Consider the following 21,566-nt stretch of genomic DNA (forward strand, 5'->3'; position numbering starts at 1 on the left):
TCAACTAGATGGTTATTGTCTGACTATGAATGGTCAGAGCTACCAATGTTCCAACAGCTTTTAATAATTGCCCACAAATTTATTTTGCTCATTTGTAAAAATTAGATTTTCATTTTGAAAGCATTGTGTTTGATCAAGCAAGTGCTTCCACTTCCCTCATTGTTTGATGTACGTGGAGCAATAGGTCACATTTTTGAACAAGTGATTGTTAACTAACTTGTGTGTTGTGGCATCACTTATGTATGCATGGAGGGAACAGAGTCATTACAGGTAGTCCCCAACTTATGACGTAAAGGGGACCGAAGAATTGGTCATATATGGAATGGATGCAAGTTGGAATTTTGCCTGCCTTTGTGGAGTACGGAAGTCTTAAACAAACTTTTTAATTAAATCTCTTTCATCGTACATTTGATGAAAACAACTTAAAGCTTCTTGAATTTATCAATCAACCTTAACGAATCTTTCCATATTCTGGTCCATGATTACCTTGTTATTCGGTGTTCTGGGGTCCCGGGGCTGTCACAGCCATCTTGATTCCTGTGCGCATGTGCGACTCTTCGGTTGGCCCGTGCACAGGCCTTTGTTGGGTTCGCATATTGGAGTTCAGTTGGCACATGAGCAAGAGTTAAGCACCCTGATGATATTGAAATTGTATCGTTAACTCTCGTGCATGCGACAACCGAACTTCAATATGCGAACCCACTGAACATGCATGATTGGTTTGCTTATTGGACTTTGGTTAGCACATGCGCAAGCCTTTGGTGGGTTTACGTAATGGAATTCGGTTGGTGCATGCAAGAGAGTTAAGCGCACTAATGATATTGAATTTGCATACTTATCTTCTATGCATGCGCCAACCGAATTCCAATACGCGAATCCATCACGCACTCACCTACTGAAGACTCGCACATTTACACAGGAATCAAGATGGCCATGCCGACTAACAAGGTAAATACACACATTTTGGCTCTTGCATACCCTATATCACTGCTATAGTTTGAGATATACAACATAATTTTATATTTTTTTTAATGTGTGCATGGTCATAAGTTGCATAGTTTGTAAGTTCGGGACTACCTGTACAATGTTAGCACCTCTTGGAGAATGGAGATAAAACAGATTGCACAAAAGTCAGGATTAATAGGCAGGAAAGGAACAGCTCCTCATATTCTACCTGTGTATAGCCTACAAACCAATAGCATGAAGATTGAATTTTCCAATTCTAGGTCATCTCTTTACAATAATGCCTAAACTGTGATGGACACACACTTACAACAGATCCTTTGGGCAATAATGTTGTGCCAATGTATACATACCAAAAAAACATGAACCCCTTCCTAGCTCATAACCCTCTGTTTTTCTTTCATGCACGTACCTGTGTAAGAGTTTCTTAAATGACTCTATTGTTCAAGCCTCCACCACCACATCTGGTAATTCTTTCCAGGCATCCACATCTCTGTTTAAAAAAAGTTATCCCTTATGTCTCTCCTAAACCTTCCTCCCATCACTTTGTACAGATGTCCTCTGGTGTTTGCTACTCCCACCCTGGGAAAAAGTGCTAGCTGTCTATCTTCTCATAAACTTGTAGACCTCCGTTAGGTCAACTCATCCTTCTTCGGTCTAGAGAGAAATGACCTAGCTCTGTTTACCTTGCATCATAAGACATATTGTCCAATCCAGGCAACATCCTGTTAATCTCCTCTACACCGTCTCCATAGGTTCCACATGCTCACTGTAATGAGATGACCAGAAATGAGCACAATTTTCACAAGATAAAGGAACAGAAGTAGGCCATTCGGCCCATCAAGTCTGCTCCACAAATCCACCCTGAGCTAAACTGTTCTCACGTGTAGTTCCTTGACTAAATAGATACCTATCAATCTCCCCCTTAAACTCCCCCAATGATTGGGCCTCTACAGGTGTATGTGGCAATGAATTCCACAAATCCATGACCCTCTGGCAAAAGAAATTTCTCCTCATCTCTGTTTTACATGGATACCTTCTAATTCTAAGACTGTGCCCTCTTGTCTTTGAATTCACCCACCAAGGTAAACATTTTATTCACATCTACTCTATCTAATCCTTTCAGCATTCATAATGTTTCTATGAGATCCCTTCTCATTCTTCTATACTCCAATGAATACATTCCAAGAGCCACTAAACATTTCTCATATGTTAGCCCTTGCATTCCAGAAATCATCCTGGTAAATCTTCTCTGTACTCTCTCCAACAATATTCCATCCCTTCTAAGATAAGGGGTCCAAAACTGCACAAATGAGGTCTCACCAGTATCCCATAGAGCCTCATCAACAACTCTTTACTCTTATACACTATTCCTCTTGAAATGAATGCCAAAATAGCATTCTTTACTGCCATTGCAACCTGATGGTTAACCTTTAGGTTATCCTGGAGTTCTTCAATCCTGCAATGATTTTCTAAATGTGGTCTCACCAGAGATTTATAGAGCTGTAACATCACCTCACTATTCCTGAACTCAAACACCAGACTAATGAAGCCCAGCATACCATAGGCCTTCTGAACTATCCTATCAACCTGCTTGGCAATCTTGAGAGATCTATGAATTTGGACCCCCAAGGTCCCTCTGTTCTTCAACACTGTTAAGTATCCAACCATTAACCATGTACTCTACCTTCAAGTTTGACCTTCCAAAATGCATCATCTCACACTTATCCAGATTAAACTCCATCTGCCACTTTTCTGTCCAACTCTGCATCCTGCATATATCCTGTTGTAACGCTACCCACAACTCCTCCAACCTAAGTATCATCTACAAACTTACTGACGCACCTCTTTACATCTTTGTTTATTAAAATCTCAAGGAGCAAGGGTCCCAGAACAGATCCCTGCAGAACTCCACTAGTCACTGATCTTCAGACAGAATACTTCCTGTTCACTATTTCTCTCTGGTTTCTGCAAGCAAGTCAATTCTTAATCCACACAGCCAAGGTTCCATATATCCCAAGCCTCATGGCTTTCTGATTTGGTCTTCCATGGGGGACCTTGTCAAATATCTTAATAAAATCTATACACATCTACTGTCCTTCCATCATCAATTTATTTTGTTACCTCCTCAAAAAACTCATTTAGGCTCTTGAGGCATGACCTTCCCCACACATAACCAAGCTGACAATCCCTGAGAAGTCTGTACTTCTCCAAATGCTCACTCGTCTTTCCAAACCCTTCCCAAGTGTATTTTCCCTATCCCACCCACTCGATCAGCCCACTCCCCAAACTCTCCACCCACCGTGTCTCTTTTCCCCCACTGTTCCCATCTGACGCCCATCCCTCCTTTTTCAGGTCCCACTCATCACCTTTCTTAATAGATTCAATAAACTCCAGCCTTTTATAATCTCCTCTCATCACCTCCCAGCCTCTTTCAATATCTCCACCTGCCCTCCCCCACCTGGCTTCATCTGCCAATCAACACCTCCTTATCTGGATCTGCCTATTGTTTGCCAGCTCTTTCCCCATTCCAAATCTCACCTTATTTTGCTGGCCATCTACTGTCAACTTTTTTCAGTCAAGATTAAGGACTCAGCCCAAAATATCAAGTCAATTTCTCCACACAGATACTACCTGAACTATCTGTAGTTCCTCCAGCAGTTTGTTTTTTTTTTGTCCAATTTAACATTGTGACTATAAGTGGGCTGATTTTTTTTTGTTTTTGCATTGGTTAGAATGACCTGTAATCAGTATCAGTTCAATTAAAATAAGAGACAAAAAGATTACACAATCAGAGCACCAATGGTGTACAGTCCAGCAAATTCCGTCCAACGAAGAGCAATTTGTTTCATACATTTATAGAGTTGGTATACTCAAAATTCAGGAGTGTGGGTATGACAACGGCTCTGTATACGCTTATCTTTGTGAGGTTTTTCAGTTGGTTGTTTTTCCAGACTCTTTTGTGTAGTCTTCCAAAGGCGCTATTTGCCTTGGCGAGTCTGTTGTCTATCTCATTGTCGATCCTTGCATCTGATGAAATGGTGCAGCCGAGATAGGTAAACTGGTTGACCGTTTTGAGTTTTGTGTGCCCGATGGAGATGTGGGGGGGCTGGTAGTCATGGTGGGGAGCTGGCTGATGGAGGACCTCAGTTTTCTTCAGGCTGACTTCCAGGCCACCGGCACCACCTACGGCTCCTAGAACGCTTCCACCAGCGTTGTCTCCGCTCCATCCTCAACATCCATTGGAGCGCTCACACCCCTAACGTCGAGGTACTCGAGATGGCAGAGGTCGACAGCATCGAGTCCACGCTGCTGAAGATCCAGCTGCGCTGGATGGGTCACGTCTCCAGAATGGAGGACCATCGCCTTCCCAAGATCGTATTATATGGCGAGCTCTCCACTGGCCACCGTGACAGAGGTGCACCAAAGAAAAGGTACAAGGACTGCCTAAAGAAATCTCTTGGTGCCTGCCACATTGACCACCGCCAGTGGGCTGATAACGCCTCAAACCGTGCATCTTGGCGCCTCACAGTTTGGCGGGCAGCAGCCTCCTTTGAAGAAGACCGCAGAGCCCACCTCACCGACAAAAGGCAAAGGAGGAAAAACCCAACACCCAACCCCAACCCACCAATTTTCCCTTGCAACCGCTGCAATCGTGTCTGCCTGTCCCGCATCGGACTGGTCAGCCACAAACGAGCCTGCAGCTGACGTGGACTTTTTACCCCCTCCATAAATCTTCGTCCGCGAAGCCAAGCCAAAGAGATACTCAAAATTCACCCAGGGTTTCTTTACTTAACTAGTGAGCAAACATTAAAATGTAATTCCAGTAATGTGCACCCTACTTCAGTCACACAATGTTTGACTTAGGAAATTCTGTGGAAAATTAGTAGCACTCAGGATGGACCTTGGGAATAAATATAAAGTCATATTCCTATAAATTTTTGTTTGAAGAGGTCCTGTTTCCACAGTCAAACCAGTGAATAAATGAGAGTTAATTGTCAAAGACATACAGTAAATGCAATGTACATTTGTATTAACTTGTTACAGCTTCCCAGTTATGTAAAACATACTAGCACAAATTAAACATAATTAAGATGCCATTGAGGGAAAACGATGGCTAACAAATAGAAAAGAAAGAGTAATAATAAATATTCATATTTGGACAGTAGTGCAAGAAATGTGTTCTTTCTGTCGCTTTGTTGTCTTGTAGTAGGTCATTTAATTTGTGTGAAGTAACTAATTTGCCTTTCTCTGCCCTAGTCTTGTCTCAGGGCAATTGATGTCAAACTGATGCATCAACTGCTTTCCATCAATGAAGGTATCGAATCCATCAAGTGGATGATGGAAGAGAAGGGCACGTTAGCCAGCAGAGGCAGCAGTTTGGCAAGTAGCACCTACAGCTTGATGGAAAGCCAGAACACTTCACTGCGAGGCAGTTGGAACAGCTTACAAGATGGTGGTGATGAACTTGACTCAATTTCAGTAGGAAGTTATCTGGACACGCTGGGTGATGACCAACCAGGTCACTGCACACCCTCAGACTTTGATCCTTCCTCGGATGAACATTTAACAACAGATTCACTTAAAAGTGAAATTATCAATAAGGAATCTAAGGATGACTCCGATGATGGATATTATTATTTTGGATAAGTTACGAGAGATCAAGAAGATAATGTCTCTTCACTATCTCTGTTGTTGAGTTTGGTTCATGATATGAAATGGTCAATTTTGAATTGCCAGGGAAAAGTATAACAAATGATATCGCCAACGTAACATTGCTAATTATAATCAGAATTCACTGAATTCCATCTCTGTGGCCATGATGAATTTCAGTGCAAGTGACAATGTGATCAGCAGTATTTTGAAATATTAAGTAGTTTTTATTCATAATGTTATTCCAAACTGGGTAGAGTCAGTCAAATTATTATATATATAAAAAAAGTTCAAGGTGTTTTGCTCATGGGAGATACACCCAAAACCAGTCACTTTTGTATAATTCTCATTCATTTCCTTGGATTCCTGATTCACTTTGCCCAATGAAACTCTGTCAGAAAATTGGCCATCCAGCCAATTCTGGTGCTTGCACAGGTTCAAGGAAGAATCTTGAAATTCAACTCTTTTTTTTTGTGGTGCATCCATTTATTTTTAAAAATCTAGGAAAGAAATCAAATTGACTATGCAATTCTATTAAGTGGTTCAATAGTTCCAAACTATCAACATTTTCTATATAGTGTTTTTAAACCCATTATTAATTGTATTTTAAATCATGTGACATATGGTGGTGGTGGATGTGATTTTAATTTTTTTAATAATTAAAGATTTATCCCAGAATAAAGGAAACTACCATTTGCTCCTCTTAAATATATTAGAAAAGAGACTTAATTGAGAAGATATAAAAAAAGAAATGTTTACAATATGTTACACTCAATGGAAGGTTTTATTTCTGAAAATGCAATTGGATATTGGTTGAAATATCTACTTGATCAATGCAATTTCAAGTGCTTTTTTAAATGCAATTTGTGCATTTTACTTAAAGTCAGCAATTCCTATTTTAAAAACTACTCTTTGCATTCATGTTTTTGCAAGTGGAAAAATATATTGGGCATAAGAGATGGACTATGGTATAATTTATTAAAATTGTATAATGTAAGGAGTGGGAAGGTTTTCATTGCAATCCAATATAATGCCAGGTAATAAAGATATTTTCTTTTTACAATGGGACACAAGATCAAATTAAACACTGATGAAAGCAATAAACTAATTTCCTGAGTAAAACTGAGAGACATGAGTTGATTGTTGTATGTTTAAATTGTTGTTTAAAAAAAAACCTCAACTATGAAATTCCATGGCAATACTGGCAATTTTACTCATTTGTTTGAAATTAGATTAAAAATTATCTCAGAAATGTGTAAATCATGTATGATGATTGGTAATGAAAGTTTATTATTATATACAATATCTGATGTACAATGCACAGACACAATGACATTCAGCAAGTACATAAGATACACCAACTAGAATAGAATATATTAAATTACTACAACATGCAAAGACAGAAAAAACAGTAATAAATGTAAAAGAATAGATATATAAATATATAAAAAGAAAAAAAAAAGTCATTTCATTGTATAGACACATATTTTGGTGGTCACAGAGTAATTTATGATCAAGGTTGAGGTAGTATGGGGAGGCTCAGGAGCCTGCTAACTGTTGGAGAAAATCTGTTCTTGAATCTAGAGATTCTGAACTTCAGGTTCTGTACTTTTTGCCCAAAGATAGCAGTGAGAAGAGGAAATGATGGGGCCCTTGAGAAGGCACCTCACGTAGAGGTCAGTGCTGTGATGGATTTAGCTAGCTTTGCCACTTTCTGCAGCCTTCTGCATTCCTGGGCCCTCAAGGTTCAAAACTAGCCCATGATGCAACCAGCCAGTATACTTTCCCACAGAACAGCTGCAGAAGTTCAATAGAGTATTCTATGACTTGCTAAATCTCCTCAGACTTAGAAAATAGAGGCATTGGTTTGGCTTCTTTACAATGGATCTTTAACCTTCATTCCAAATTAATCATACAGGTACAAATTATTTTCATTTTAGTTTGAAATCTAAATCTTGCTTGGCATCCATCTTCTAAAAAAATTAGATCAGAGAATCGCCAGGAAATTTTAAAGACTCCTCAAGAAAGGCAAAGCAATCCTGGAATTTTGAGCAACATTTAATTAAAATAAAATGTTGACAATTCACAGGAGGTAAAGCAAGTTTCCTGCTGCAGAATTATTTAATTTATTGAGGAAACCCAAGTTTCATATACTGCAAGCCTTGTTGCAGTATGAAGAAATGAAGGATAATCATTGATAAATTAGTTTACATTTACCATTCCATGCACTAACATGTACAAATTGAATATATTGCCTTGTTTCTACATGAGGACAAAAAAAAGGATAGATTTGTAGCTGTGGCAAGATTAGTCATGTGTCGAGTTAGTGCCTGAGGTCAGGAAGCATAATCCAACATTCTCAATGCACTGCATACTTCCAGCATTTATCCTGTTGAAAGCAATGAAACACAGCCCAATAAGTAAGAAAGTATCTCCATCAATTAATCTTGAATTAAAAATTGAGTATCACAAGCAATTAAATTTGAACTAAAAAAAGTTGAATTATTTGAAGTGAAATAAGAAAGTCTTCAGATGCTGTGATTGTAGTTAAAAACACAGAAATGCTGGAGGAACTAAGCAAGTTTCACAGCATCCACAGGAGGTAAAGATACATATGTAGCCGATGGTTCATGCCTGAGCTCTTCTTCAAGGTATAATTAGTTGCAGAACATTTTTTTAACATGAGCTGGTTAAACCTAAGTTGAATTGTTTGTTAATAAGATTGAAAAGCTTTTGCTTTTGGTGACTAAAAATGTTTGGATTGCATCTCAAAAATGAGTGCAGTAAAGTGGTTTTTCCACTGAGAGGAGAGACTAGAACTAGGTACCATAGGAGGAGGTAGAATTATGCTGATGAGGAGAAACTGCATTTCCCAGAGACTGGTGAAGCAGTTTGGGCTGCCTCAACAAATATATTCAAAAATGTTGGAGGAAGATGGTTAGCATAATTAAAAAATTATGAGTATCTCTGTGAGCAGGAAAGAAACACAGTTAAACACTTTTGATGAGATTCAACTTTCAAACTAATGGCAAAATGCATTCTGGTAAAGAAATTGTCTTCATGAGTGATATCATGAGATTCCATCAAAATTATATCATCTTTCTAAGAAGCAATGGTGATCAAAGAACAAAGAAGGCTGAAATGGAAGACCAGAATCACACACACACGGGAATTATGAAACCACCTGCTGAATTGTTTCAATCTTAATTACTAAAATTTTGAAATTCAAATTATCAAGTGTGCAAAGGTTACTAAAAGTTACAAAATTGCAAGGATATTGCCCTTGCTAACATTAAAAATAAGGTGTCAAATCATAATTTATTGTTCTGCTTTAAATGTAATTTAATAATCCAATGGCACGAGAAATTGGACTAAAATTTCTAATTTACCTTTTATTTTTTTAATATTTTTATTGATGTTGATACTCTATTTAACAGTACAGTTATATACTGTACTGTATTGAAAATTTAAAAAAAAACAAAAATCCTTATAATTCAGAACCCCTACCAGGAAGCAAGGTTAACATCAAGTAACAATAAACCAGAGATGGACAAGACAGAATCAAAGCTTCAGAACAACCCTATTACTTTAGGTCAGGGGTGGCCAACCTTTTAATTTTATTATTTTAAATTTAGACATACAGCATGGTAACAGGCCATTTCAGCCCACGAGTCCATGCCGGGGGTTAAGGTTAGTTGGGTGGCACAGACTCATGGGCCGAAATGACCTGTTACCATGCTGTATGTCTAAATTAAAAAAAATTAAATAAAAAGGTTGGCCACCCTTGCTTTAGATTATAATAGTCCATAAATGGGCCCCATATCATTTGAAAGTTTATGGCATATCTACTTTTTTTCTAAACTTAAACAAGACATAATATCACTTATCCATTGTGCATGTGTAGGTGGAGTACTGTCTTTCCATTTAATAAAAATTGCACATCTGGCCATCAATGAAGTAAAAGTTGAAATTTGGTTTTGAGTCAGTAGTCAGTAAAACATTATCTTCTTGAAATTATTTGAAAAGAGCACCTGAAAAGGGCAAGGGTGTAATTTGGATTTGAGAAACATTGATAATGTTTGAAAGATGTCTTTCCAATTTTTTTTTCTAAACTAGGGCAAATTTAGAACATGTGAACCAAAGAAGCATCACCAATTTTATATTTGTCATATAGAGGATTTATATCTGAATAAAAATGAGGTGATTTAACTTTAGACATATGTACTCTAAGGCCACTTTAAATTGCAACAAACAATGTTGGGCACAAAAGGAGGTCATATTAATCAGATTACTGATAGAATACCACACCTCATCTGAAAATGAAAGATTCAAATCCTGTTCCCAATCCTCAATTTTAACTAACAAGGGCATTCTTAAATCAAGCAAATTATTATAAATAAAAGATATAAAACCATTATGAGAAAGTTGTAATTCAAAAAGTCTGTCAAGGATGTTTGCCTCAGGGGTTTGCAGAAAATCAAGGATCTGAGATTGAACAAAATGTCTAACTTGTAAATATCTAAAAAAAATGAATGGTTGATAAGTTAAATTTTACCACTAATTTGTAACCGCATGCTATTCAAAGTAAAGATGTACAAATATAGTCAGGTATAGCTCTGGTTTGTTGGAGTTGAAGCCCAACTTTTATAGCATTTGTGTTCCCATTGTTTTCCACCATTTGCAGACATCACTGCCCATGATACAATCGTGGATTACCCGTGTGCGGGTACATTCTTACATGATAATACCTTCTTCCCCACGCACTGTCCCTATCTGTTGGCTGTGCAGTGGGGCCAGCGCCATATTGCGGATGCCGGCTCCTATGCTGCCTTAGCCGCCGGTTCACGTGCCGGGGCCAATGCTGCTGTCTCTTGGATGTGCTTGCAACCCGGAACGCCAGCCCAATTGCTGCAGCGGCGTCCCACTACAAATTGTTCAAAATATGCCAAATTGTTGTGAATGAAAGGTCTTTAAAATATTTAATACCCAAACTGTGAAAGTCATTAAAAGCAGAGTCTTGCAAAAAAGGTTGAAAAAGATGTTAAGATATAATACAGCTGGCAAGAGAAAAGCTCTGAAATTTAAAAAAACCTTCTAAATTGTGGCCATATACTCAAACTATGCCTAATTATAGGACTCTAGAATTCTCAATATAGAAGTACTTTTAGTAAAATTCAGTTCCATTTCTAGCCATGAAGGGTGGTCAAATAGATTATCGAAGTATAACAAAAGATGCAAATTACGTATATTGATCACCCAATAATAAAATCTAAAATTAAGAAATGCCAATCCACCATTCCTTTTTGCTTTTTGATGAACTTTATTTAATGGGGGAGTTTTCCTTGGCATATGTAGCAAGGTATAAGTGAATCAAGTTAGTTAAAAAAAAAACGATATGGGAAGGAAAATTGATCTGGATTGGAAAAGATACAAAAATGTAAGTAAAATATTAATTTTAATAGAATTGATGTCACCAATCATGGAAGTAAATACAGGTGGCCATCTTGATAGCAGTAATTTGAGCTGATTAAATAAAGTAGAAAATGTTTCCTTAAAATACGTTTATAACTTTTATTAATTATAATACAGAGATAGGTAAATTGATCCTTCACAATACTTAAAATGAAAATTAGAATATCTTGGTATAGAACCATTGAATTTATCTGAGAGTGTATGCTTATCTTGCATTTAATCATATGAAAGAACAGAATTTCTGAAATATTTTAATGTGTTTAGCTGATTAAATCAAGCTAACCTGATTAATGTTATAGGATTAAATATTTAATATAGCTAAATTGCAGTTTTGTCAAATCCATGGTTGATGGTATAAGCAATTTGTAAATGGAAGAATGTTTGGAAAACACATTAATAAGTTCCAGAGATAAAGTAGAAATGCACACATTCCTGAGATTTTAATGTAGTTTATTTTGTTTCCTTATCAGAAATAAATCAATATGCAGCAAATATTGATGCACACCTCTTTGCACAGGGAAAGCTCATTTCATGGGTGAACATCCATTCTCTGTACTTTTAAGGTCATTGACTCCATGGGCTTCGGGTAAAGTATCAGTCACAGAGCAGATGGCCTGTTTGCTCAGGACGGTTTGTCAAAGTCAAACACAAAAAAATAAGTCAAAGACAAATGTATTAATGGAAAAATACAGCAACAAAATTGACAGATTGAATCTCCAAGTGTCTTTTGATTATTAATTTCACCGTCCAGTAAAGAACTAATTTGGAGTTGTTGATATTCATTTATCACAGTTCATCCATTTTAAGATATACATTTACATTTCATCTTTTTGAAATTTCTTAATGTAAGCAAAACTTGGAAATTAAATGATGAGTTTAAGATCTCAGAAGATAATGGATAAAAATAGTGAACATCAGAAGATAAATAGACTTGGAAACAGGGCAACAGATGGCAGATGATAATGCAAAGAATTGTAAACTTGAACAATTGGAATAAACAAAGCAACTTTGAACCTACAAAAATATGGCAAGTCCTTTTATGTAAATGTCTTGGAAACAAGGTCAAAGTTTTGGAGATGATGTTGGACAGATACATAGGATATGGAGATGGTGCAGGACAGATATATGTAAAAATATAGACTCTTCCATAAATGGTGCTTGTCTGACAGGACAGGCAGGTTATCTGTAATTTGGCTGGGATTCTGCATGTTTCTCATGCATCAAATTGTAGTTTTCAATACCATCCCAAATGTTCCTCCACACATGATGTCGCCATGGGCCACGCAGATTCCCAGGGGTCAGAAGAGATGCTAAAAAAAAACTTGTTTTCTCTGTCAACCTGATAATCTTTTCCAGTGATTGTGTTCAGATGGTGTGTCGAAGGCATGGGTCTGACCCTTGAATGTAATCAGTACAATGTAATTTCTTCGTATTCGATCTGTTAGCTCTGGATTTTGTATTGGGCCATTAAATGAAATTCAAAGCATTAGAGCAGTAACAATGCAATTTTTGTTCAATTTGTCTCATTAGAGTGGAGATGATACCCTCATTTGACAGTAGGTGCACACAGATTCTGGTGAAGAAGAAACAGCAAAGGATGTTGACTCCGCTTGGGGGTTGGAAGCCTTCCATTAGTTAAAGGTTCAAGCTGCACAAGTAGAGACCAAGTAGTAGGTTTTCCCAGATTCGTGGTCTCAAAATTTCAGAGGATTCACATGATATGCCTTAAAGTATTAAAAAAAAGTTAAAATGCAGTTTTACTCAAGTAGCTGACAAATATTAAGCTTTTTTTTGTTTTCAATGTATTAGATTATTTCTTGGTAGCCAATATTAGGATAGTTTCACTATTTGGCAGGGTGCATAATGTACATTAACATATATCTGTAGATGAACAAAAGGAAGTTGAACATTCCAGCAATAATATTTTATCCAATCATACATGTTCTGACTGAAGTCTCGATAGGTATTAATTTATTGCAGCCACAGCTTTTAAGCTTCCATGGGTGCCAAGGAATATTTTTATGAGCAAACAACTCATGCATTTTATATCTTATGGGTCATTTTGAATACATTTTATAAGCAGTTACAGTATATCTAAGTTAGATAATTCAGTCAGTTAAAATCCATGCTCTTGGGATGAATTTTACAGCTTTTTCCTTTTTCCTTTATTTTTCAATGTTGAATTTCTGACAGTTTAACTTCTGATATGATACAGTGCTAATGGCTATTGGAGACAGCTGAAACCGTAGATGATCTGCGTACAGTAACATACTGTACACAGTTGTTGTTTTGTCGTGATGCAACTCTATTTCAATATTATACTCCATCTCAAAGACACTGGCCATTGTTAATAATTTGAACAATTAAGGTAATTTATTAATGCAAGCATTTAAGTTCAAGTTAATTGTCATATGTATTGAAATTGCAGTGACAGAGATTGGTATGAGAGTAGACAAGTTGACATCTCATACTCAGTACATAAGAAACAGAACAAAATTACAAAATTGCAGAGCTAGAAGAGTTGAAACAGAGTAAAGACAACATTATTTTTCTATCTTGGGGTTCATTCAGAAGTCTGATAGTGGCAGGAAAGAAACTGTCCTTGGATCTGCAGGCATGTGATCTCATACCGATGAATCTTCTTCCTGATGAGAGGGGAGTGAAGAGAGAGTGGCTGAATTAGAATGTCTTTTATCTGCTGACTGCTTTTCCAAGGCAGCAGGGATTATAGATTGAGTCAGTGGATGGGGAAGAGGGTATGTGTGATGGACTGAGCCATGCTCAAAACCCTCTAGTTTCTTGTTGTTTTTGATGGAGCCATTCCTGATGCACTCCCATAGGATTCTTTCAATGGTGCACGTGTAGATGTTATGAAGGAATGCTAGTTTTTTTTTGGAAGAAGAATAGGCACATTTTTAACATACTAGAAATCCACAGCATGGAAACAGTCACTTCAGCCTAACTGAAGTGATCAGCTTATCAACTTTAGCATGCTGATAAAGCTGTTCCTATTTGCATATGTTTGGCCCATAGCGCTCTGAAGCTTTCCTGTCCATGTATCTATCTAAATGTGTTTTGAATGTGTGTTGCAAATGTCCCTGCTCCTACTATTTCCTTTGGCTGGTTGAGCTATATACCCACATGTGAAGAAGGTACCTACCTCTTCAGACCCTTTAAATCTTTCTCCTCTCACTGTAGTTATGTGCCATCTAATTTTTGATTCACCTGCTCTGAGAAAAAGCCTGTGACTATTTCCCTATTTATGCCGCACATAGTTTAAAAAACCCAACACCCAACCCCAACCAACCAATTTTCCCCTGCAACCACTGCAACCGTGTCTGCCTGTCCCGCATCGGACTTGTCAGCCGCAAACGAGCCTGCAGCTGACGTGGACATTTACCCCCCCCCTCCATAAATCTTCGTCCGCGAAGCCAAGCCAAAGAAAGAAAGTTTTAATTACCTGTATGTGGTCTCCCTTGCCCCACTTTCCCCTCCCCTCATCCTCCTTCAGCCTTTTATGTTTCAGGGAGAAAAGTTACTGATGAATTTCATCTGGAATAAATTCTGTATGTATGTATGTATTATTAATTATGATTTTTTGTATAACAGATATGTGGTTGATATATGATTTTAATATTTGAATTTAGTTTTAAAGTGGATTTTATTTGTTAAATACATGAATTATGTTTGATTTAAATATATGTTTAAGGGTATTATTTTAGTATTGATATTTTTTTTGTTGTTAGTAATTTTTTGTTGTTGTTAAGTTTTATCCTTTTTTTGTAAGTGGGTTTTTTTCTATTTTATTTACAACATTGTTAATTAATTCTTCACTCTTTATTTTGGGGGGGAGGGTTGGATTAATTTTAAATTAGACGATTAATGTTGTGTTATGATTATTGGGGGGGTTAATTTGTGTAGTTTAATGATGTAGTATTCTAATTTTTATTATCTTATTTTTTATTATTTCTTTAAATGTAATTTTTATTTTATTCATGTCATAAAATTTTAAATAAAGTTTAAAAAAAAAGAATTTCATCTGGAATATTTGTCACTAAGCACTGTTGTGTCAAGAAAGCCAATAGTCTCATGATACAACTCTTAACAAGTCTTCTTTGGCTTGGCTTCGCGGACGAAGATTTATGGAGGGGGTAAAATTCCACGTCAGCTGCAGGCTCGTTTGTGGCTGACAAGTCCGATGCGGGACAGGCAGACACGGTTGCAGCAGCTGCAGGGGAAAATTGGTGGGTTGGGGTTGGGTGTTGGGTTTTTCCTCCTTTGCCTTTTGTCAGTGAGGTGGGCTCTGCGCTCTTCTTCAAAGGAGGTTGCTGCCCGCCAAACTGTGAGGCGCCAAGATGCATGGTTTGAGGCGAGATCAGCCCACTGGCGGTGGTCAATGGGGCAGGCACCAAGAGATATCTTTAGGCAGTCCTTGTACCTCTTCTTTGGTGCACCTCTGTCACGGTGGCCAGTGGAGAGCTCGCCATATAAAACGATCTTGGGAAGGCGATGGTCCTCCATTCTGGAGACGTGACCCACCCAGCGCAGCTGGATCTTCAGCAGTGTGGACTCGATGCAAGTGTGGTGGCATAAAAGGGACAAATATTGTCCAGAGGCTTCCAGTGCAGATGATTAAAATTTTGTAATTTATGGAGTGGCACCACATTACTGTGGATTAATTCAGATTGAACTGATGGTTCCTCATATTCCAACTAAAATGCCAAAATTATTTGATAGATTGCCAATTGATGAAAGATTTTTGCTCTGAAGTTGTGATTTTTTTTATATAAGCAAGTGTCAAAGGAATTTCTCATGGCCAACATTTCTTTTTGTATGAAAATCTAAAAGTAATTGTAGTTGTGAGAAATCTGAAATAAAAACAGTAAGGTCGTAGACAGAAGCTGGAGAGCCAAAGAACAAACAGCAAAACATCTCACGGAAGTCATACCCTTCTTGTGACCCTATTTCAGCTACTTAAATAGCTACTGTCCCTTCAGTTACTCTTAGCTGGAAGCCTTGAACACTTCAGAACAGAGATACACACAGTAACTTAGCATTAGGTTAATATTAGCTACTTTTAATCATGGTTTTGATTTGCTTGCCAATCCATCTCAGCTCAGTGGATCCCTCAGTTCTCTGGGAATATTGCTGGAGCATTCTCTCTCTCCTCCTTGTGAAACTGCAGAGGATTCTCCTTTGAAACTCTCAAAGACAATTTTGGCAGCTTCCCAATGTTCTCATTGGGAATTTGATTCTGCCTTGTACATTTTAGTCTCATTTGAGCTTTTCATCTTTTTAAAATTGACTTTTTACTGACATTCACCATCCTGACAATGTGTTACTCTTATAACCTGTAAATCATGTGAGCGCATAATAAAGTCAAAAGGAAACACTAAGAGTTTATTCAGCAAAAAAAACTCAGTTAACCACAATCTGGTAAAACCTGCTTTTCTGTATATTAGTAAGGCTAGTGATTTTTTTTATGCATAATGTGCTGACAGCAACTAAATTGTTCTCTGGAGCAGTTCTGATAACAATAATTATCATCATTCATTTCATTGGACTATTGTTTTCCAACGATCTGAAAATGTAATTTGATAACTCATACAGCATGGAAAGAGGCCCTTCTATCCAACTTGTCCTTACCAAGCATGTTTGTCTATGTGAGCTACACCCATATCTTCATAAAGCTTTTCAGTCCATGTACCTGTTCAAATGTCTTTCAAATGCTGCAATCGAGCCCATTGCAACAATTTCCTTTGTAGCTCGTTCCATCACACTCTGTGCAAGAAATTTTCCCCTCAGATCCCCTTTAACCTTAATTTTATGCATTCTAATTTTGGACTCCCCTCCCCTGGTAAAAGGACTGTCACCATACTCTTTATCTGTGCCCTTCATGGTTTTAATTTATTAATTTAGGGATTCAGCAAAGTAACAGACCTTTCTGGCCCATGAATCTGCACTACCCAAATACACCCAATTAACTTACTAACATCTTAGTAATGTCGGTGGAAAACAGAGCACCCAGAGGAAACCGACACAGTCATGGGGAGAACCTGCAAACTCCTTACAGTGCCATATTCCAACCCAGCTTGCTGCTGCTGTAAGAGCATTATGATAACTGTGACGGAGTTTTTATATATATTTAAAGATCATGCTTCAGCCTTCTATATTATAAAAAAGAGATTCCCAGCCTATCCATTCTCTATTTATCACTAAGTTCCTCCAGCTCCAACAACTTCTTCATAAATTTTACTATGTTTACTACATAAGTGGGATGAGTTGAGTTGTGTTTGAGTTACTGTAAATCCCCTGGTATCGGGCACCAGAGGGAATTGGTAGATGCCAGATAAATGAGTTTTCTGGTTGTTTGAGATTCACTCTTACAATGCCTAATTAAAACACCTGCACTACAAATAAACAGTTTAAAAGACAAAAATATTATGCTGTACTTGCACTGAACAAACTTCACGCATAAATATACAGCATAAACCTTGAAGAATTTTATGTATTGTCAGTCACGTTCTTTGAAAATATTTAACCATTGCCTCATCTGTAGATTCCTCCACCTCCACGGAGCCACACAAAAGACAAACAATAGCATTAGAGATAATTAAAACTCCCTTCCAAAGTTTACAGATAAAGCCTTACTAATATACACAGTGGTGTCACTAAGGTTGTCCGGTCACTTCTGGTGTCACGGCACCCCCTGCCCCCCCTCCCCCCCATGGACCTCTGTAAGAGAGTCATCCTAATGGCAAGTGGTATCATCCTGGGTGATACTATTTTATTCAAACACAACTTTATTCAAACAGCTGATACAAGCTAAGCACTCCACTGGCTGAATATTTCCTCCCATCTTCAGCAAAGTTTTATGTATTACTTCAGAGAACATTTACTTTTACAATCTTAAACTTTTATTTAAATGTTTTATTTGTTCTTACAGAATCAGGTATTGCCAATCTGAACTTAGCATCTTTCCCTAGTTTTGAAAGTTTCCTTGAAGAAATCTACATCAGCTGGCTGGGTCACTCTCAATTACGCTCCTGTAAAATATTATCAAGATGGGAGTTGTTAGCCTTGTTCTCCTCAACTTCCTTAGCTGTTCAAGTAGCATCAGTTGGAAAGATATATGGTCACGTAGCATTGCACGCATTACAATCGGAGCTGGTTCACCTAAACACCAAATGCGTTGGTCACCACAGTCACTCTTATAAGTCAAAACTGTTTATCAAAAACCTTTAACTCTTTGGAATACTGACCTTTATATTTGTGGCGATGTGGTCAAAGTTCATAAGATAATTAAATATGACCTTTATGCTTGCAGTATACATCAACCAAATGGTTAAAGCAGACTAACAACTCTGATCACAGCCTTTGCAAACAGGATTGATGTTATTAGGATCTTATTTTCAAAAACATCATCATCCAATGGTGACTGGTGATTTGTTGAAGACATTGTTTCTTCTTGAAGCAGAAATACCCTTGCACGGTTTCTGGGTAATATCATTGAGCCAAGTCATCTTCTCAACCAGCTATAATCAGCAAGGAGAAGATTTTTTCAGGTTCTGCTTGCTTGTAATTATCCTGGGTTTCTCCTCTCTCACAGGATTCAGATGAGATAGGGCATTTGGAGACATCAAGCCACTCTCTCCAAGACCATCTCCAACCTCATCACCTCTCGCCATTTTCCCTCCATGGCTACCAACCTCATTCTTTCCCACCCCCACACTGCCAGCTTCTGCCTCCTACTCAAAATACACAAACCCAACCATCCGGGCAGACCCAATATTTCTGCCTGCTCCTGCCCCATTTTGACTGTATCCTTTCTCCTCTGGCCCAATCCCTCCCCTCCTACATCCATGACACCTTGCATGCCCTCCATCTCCTCAATAACTTCAGATTTCCCAAACTGGACTGCCTCATCTTCACAGAGAATGTTCAATCCCTTTATACCTCTATCCCCCAAAAGAGAAGGTCTGAAAGCATTTCTTTTTAGACCAAAAACCCAACTAGTCACCCTCGACCACCACCCTTCTCCACCTGGCATAACTTATCCTCACTCTAAATAACTTCTCCTTCAAGTCAGCCCACTTCATCCAAATCAAAGGAGGAACCATGGGTACCCACATGGTTTCCATCTACACCTTCCTGTTTGTAGGCTTTGTAGAGCGATCCATGCTGCAAGCCTACACAGGCAAGACTCCCCAACCCCCAACTCTTCTTCTGGTTTAATGATGACTACATTGGGGGTTGCCTCATGCACCCATGATACGTTTGTCAGCTTCATTCACTTCACGTTCAACTTCCACCCTGATCTCAAATTCACCTGGTCTGTCTCTGATAACACTCTCTCCTTCCTGGATCTCTCTGTCGCAGGAGACAAGCTTTCCACTGATATATAATATAAACCCTCCAACTCCCACAACTACCTAGACGACAGTTCTTCTCAAGGATTCCCTGCAAGGATTCCATCCCCTTCTCTCAATTTCTCCATCCCCACTGCATCTGTTCCCAAGATGAATTCTTCCAATCCAGATCTTCCAAAATATCTGTCTTCTTCCACAAATGGGACTTCCTCTCCATCACCATCAAATCAACCCTCATCCACATCTTCTCCATTTCCCTTTCATCTTCCCTGGCCCCCTCTGCCCCTGGACACAATGAACATAGTATCCCCCTCATCCTCACTTACCACCCCACCAGCCTCCACAATCAACACATCATCCGCAATTACTACAGGATCCTGCTACCAGAAACATCTTTCCTTCTCCTCCCCTCTCGGCCTTCCACAGGGGCCACTCACTCCGTGATTCCCTCATGCACTCATCCCTCCCCAACCATCATTCCCCTGGCAAATTCCTCTGTATCCACAGGAATGCAACACTTGCACCCACACCACCTCCCTCACCATGGTCCAGGGCCCCAAACAGGCCTTTTGTGTGAAGCAGCACTTCACTTGTACATCCAGTGGACTAATTACTGCATTCAATACACTCTTTGTGGCATACTCTACCTCAGAGAGGCCAGTTGCAGACCGAAAGATCACTTCGCTCAGCATCTCCGCTCCTTTCATAACCACAGCGACTTCCCAGTGGCCAATCATTTCAATTCCGGGTCACACCCTGCACTCACATGTCTGTCCATGGCCTTATGTTCTGTCCCACGCTGACCACCCACAGATTGGAGGAATAACACCTTATTTTCCACCTTGGCACCCTCCAGCCACATAGCATGAACGTTGACTTTACTGCTTTCCATTTAACCTACTTGCCTTTTTTTTCCCTCTCCCCTTTTCCTGTCTTTCCAGTTCTTTCACCCACCCAGCCCTGCAATCCCCTCTCCCCTCATTGCTGCTGTTTCTCCCCCCACCTCCTTTCTCCACCTATCATCTCCTGCTTTTCCCACCACCACCCCCCCCCCCCCACTCTTTTGCTCGGACGCTTGCTGGCATTTTCTCATACTTTGATGAAGGGCTCAAGCCCAACACATCGGTTCTATATCTTTTCCTTTGCTACATAAAGGACACTGTTTGACCAGTTGTGGTTCTCTAGGATTTCGTGTTTTTATCTCAACCACGGTGTCCATAGATTTACAGATCAGATGGGAAACATTTCAATTGTGATGCACAAAACAGCATAGTTGTACAGTTCTGTTAAAATCATCTTCACCACATCAATGCCTGATTAACACATAAGCCACATTTGAATATCTTCTATTTAATTTTATTTTCATTTTAGTCTCCTCCAAAGCCTGAGAAAAAGAGATCGAGTAGAGCCACAACTTACCAATTCTAACTAATCTTATCTTAGAGACGATTTTTATGGAGGTTTAAAATTTAGGAAATTTGATAAAAATTATTTCAAATAATGATGGGATCAATATGAATTCAAAAGCAAAGTGAAGTGAATCAGTAAGATTGATCTAAGCGAATGTGAATATACAAATCTCCAAATTCAAGGACAGTTTTTTTCCTGCTATTATCCTACTCTTAAACAGATCATTCATTCATAAAAATATGCCCCTGCACTGTTTAACTGTACTTTTCTCCATATCCTAGCAACATATACCTTGAACTCTTTGATTTAATGTAACACTAAACCATATCCTTTTGTTTTATTTTGGCACCCATGCTGTACTGAAGAATGGATTAATTTGCCTGGGTAGCATGCAAAACAAAGTTTTTCACTGCATCTATGTATGTGACAACAAACAATACAGTTCAATTTAGTTTTGAATCAGACTAGATGTTATTATGAAAAATGTTCTCAATAGCAATGTTCTGCCTTGGGTAAACCTTATTGGCTATAATACTCCCATCGGACAAAATTTATTTTTATAAATTATTGTCAATCACTTTAATATCTTGCTGTTTCATATTCATATGACAGTTGCAAGCACTTTACAAGGATCAGAAGTTTCTCACCAGAACTTAGCATACAGAAGGTAGTACAGTTCATTCACTGTAGTTCAACTCC

At 38.4% G+C, this 21,566-nt stretch overlaps 1 protein-coding gene across 2 annotated transcripts in view; it reads left to right on the forward strand.

The window, feature by feature from the left end:
- LOC138755386 (leucine rich adaptor protein 1-like) overlaps positions 1–21,566 on the forward strand; it is a 322,011-nt gene that overhangs the window by 19,866 nt on the left and 280,579 nt on the right. The window contains exon 2 of one of the 2 annotated variants that reach the window (XM_069921276.1): positions 5,224–6,876. The exons of the other annotated variant lie outside the window; for it this stretch is intronic. Coding sequence (XP_069777377.1) covers positions 5,224–5,613 — 390 coding nt within the window. The 3' untranslated portion in view covers positions 5,614–6,876. Of the gene's footprint in view, positions 1–5,223; positions 6,877–21,566 lie in introns of those variants that run through there. 2 annotated transcript variants of the gene reach the window in all.

The sequence above is a fragment of the Narcine bancroftii genome, chromosome 1 (genome assembly GCF_036971445.1).
Source record: "Narcine bancroftii isolate sNarBan1 chromosome 1, sNarBan1.hap1, whole genome shotgun sequence".
Lineage (NCBI taxonomy): Eukaryota > Metazoa > Chordata > Chondrichthyes > Torpediniformes > Narcinidae > Narcine > Narcine bancroftii.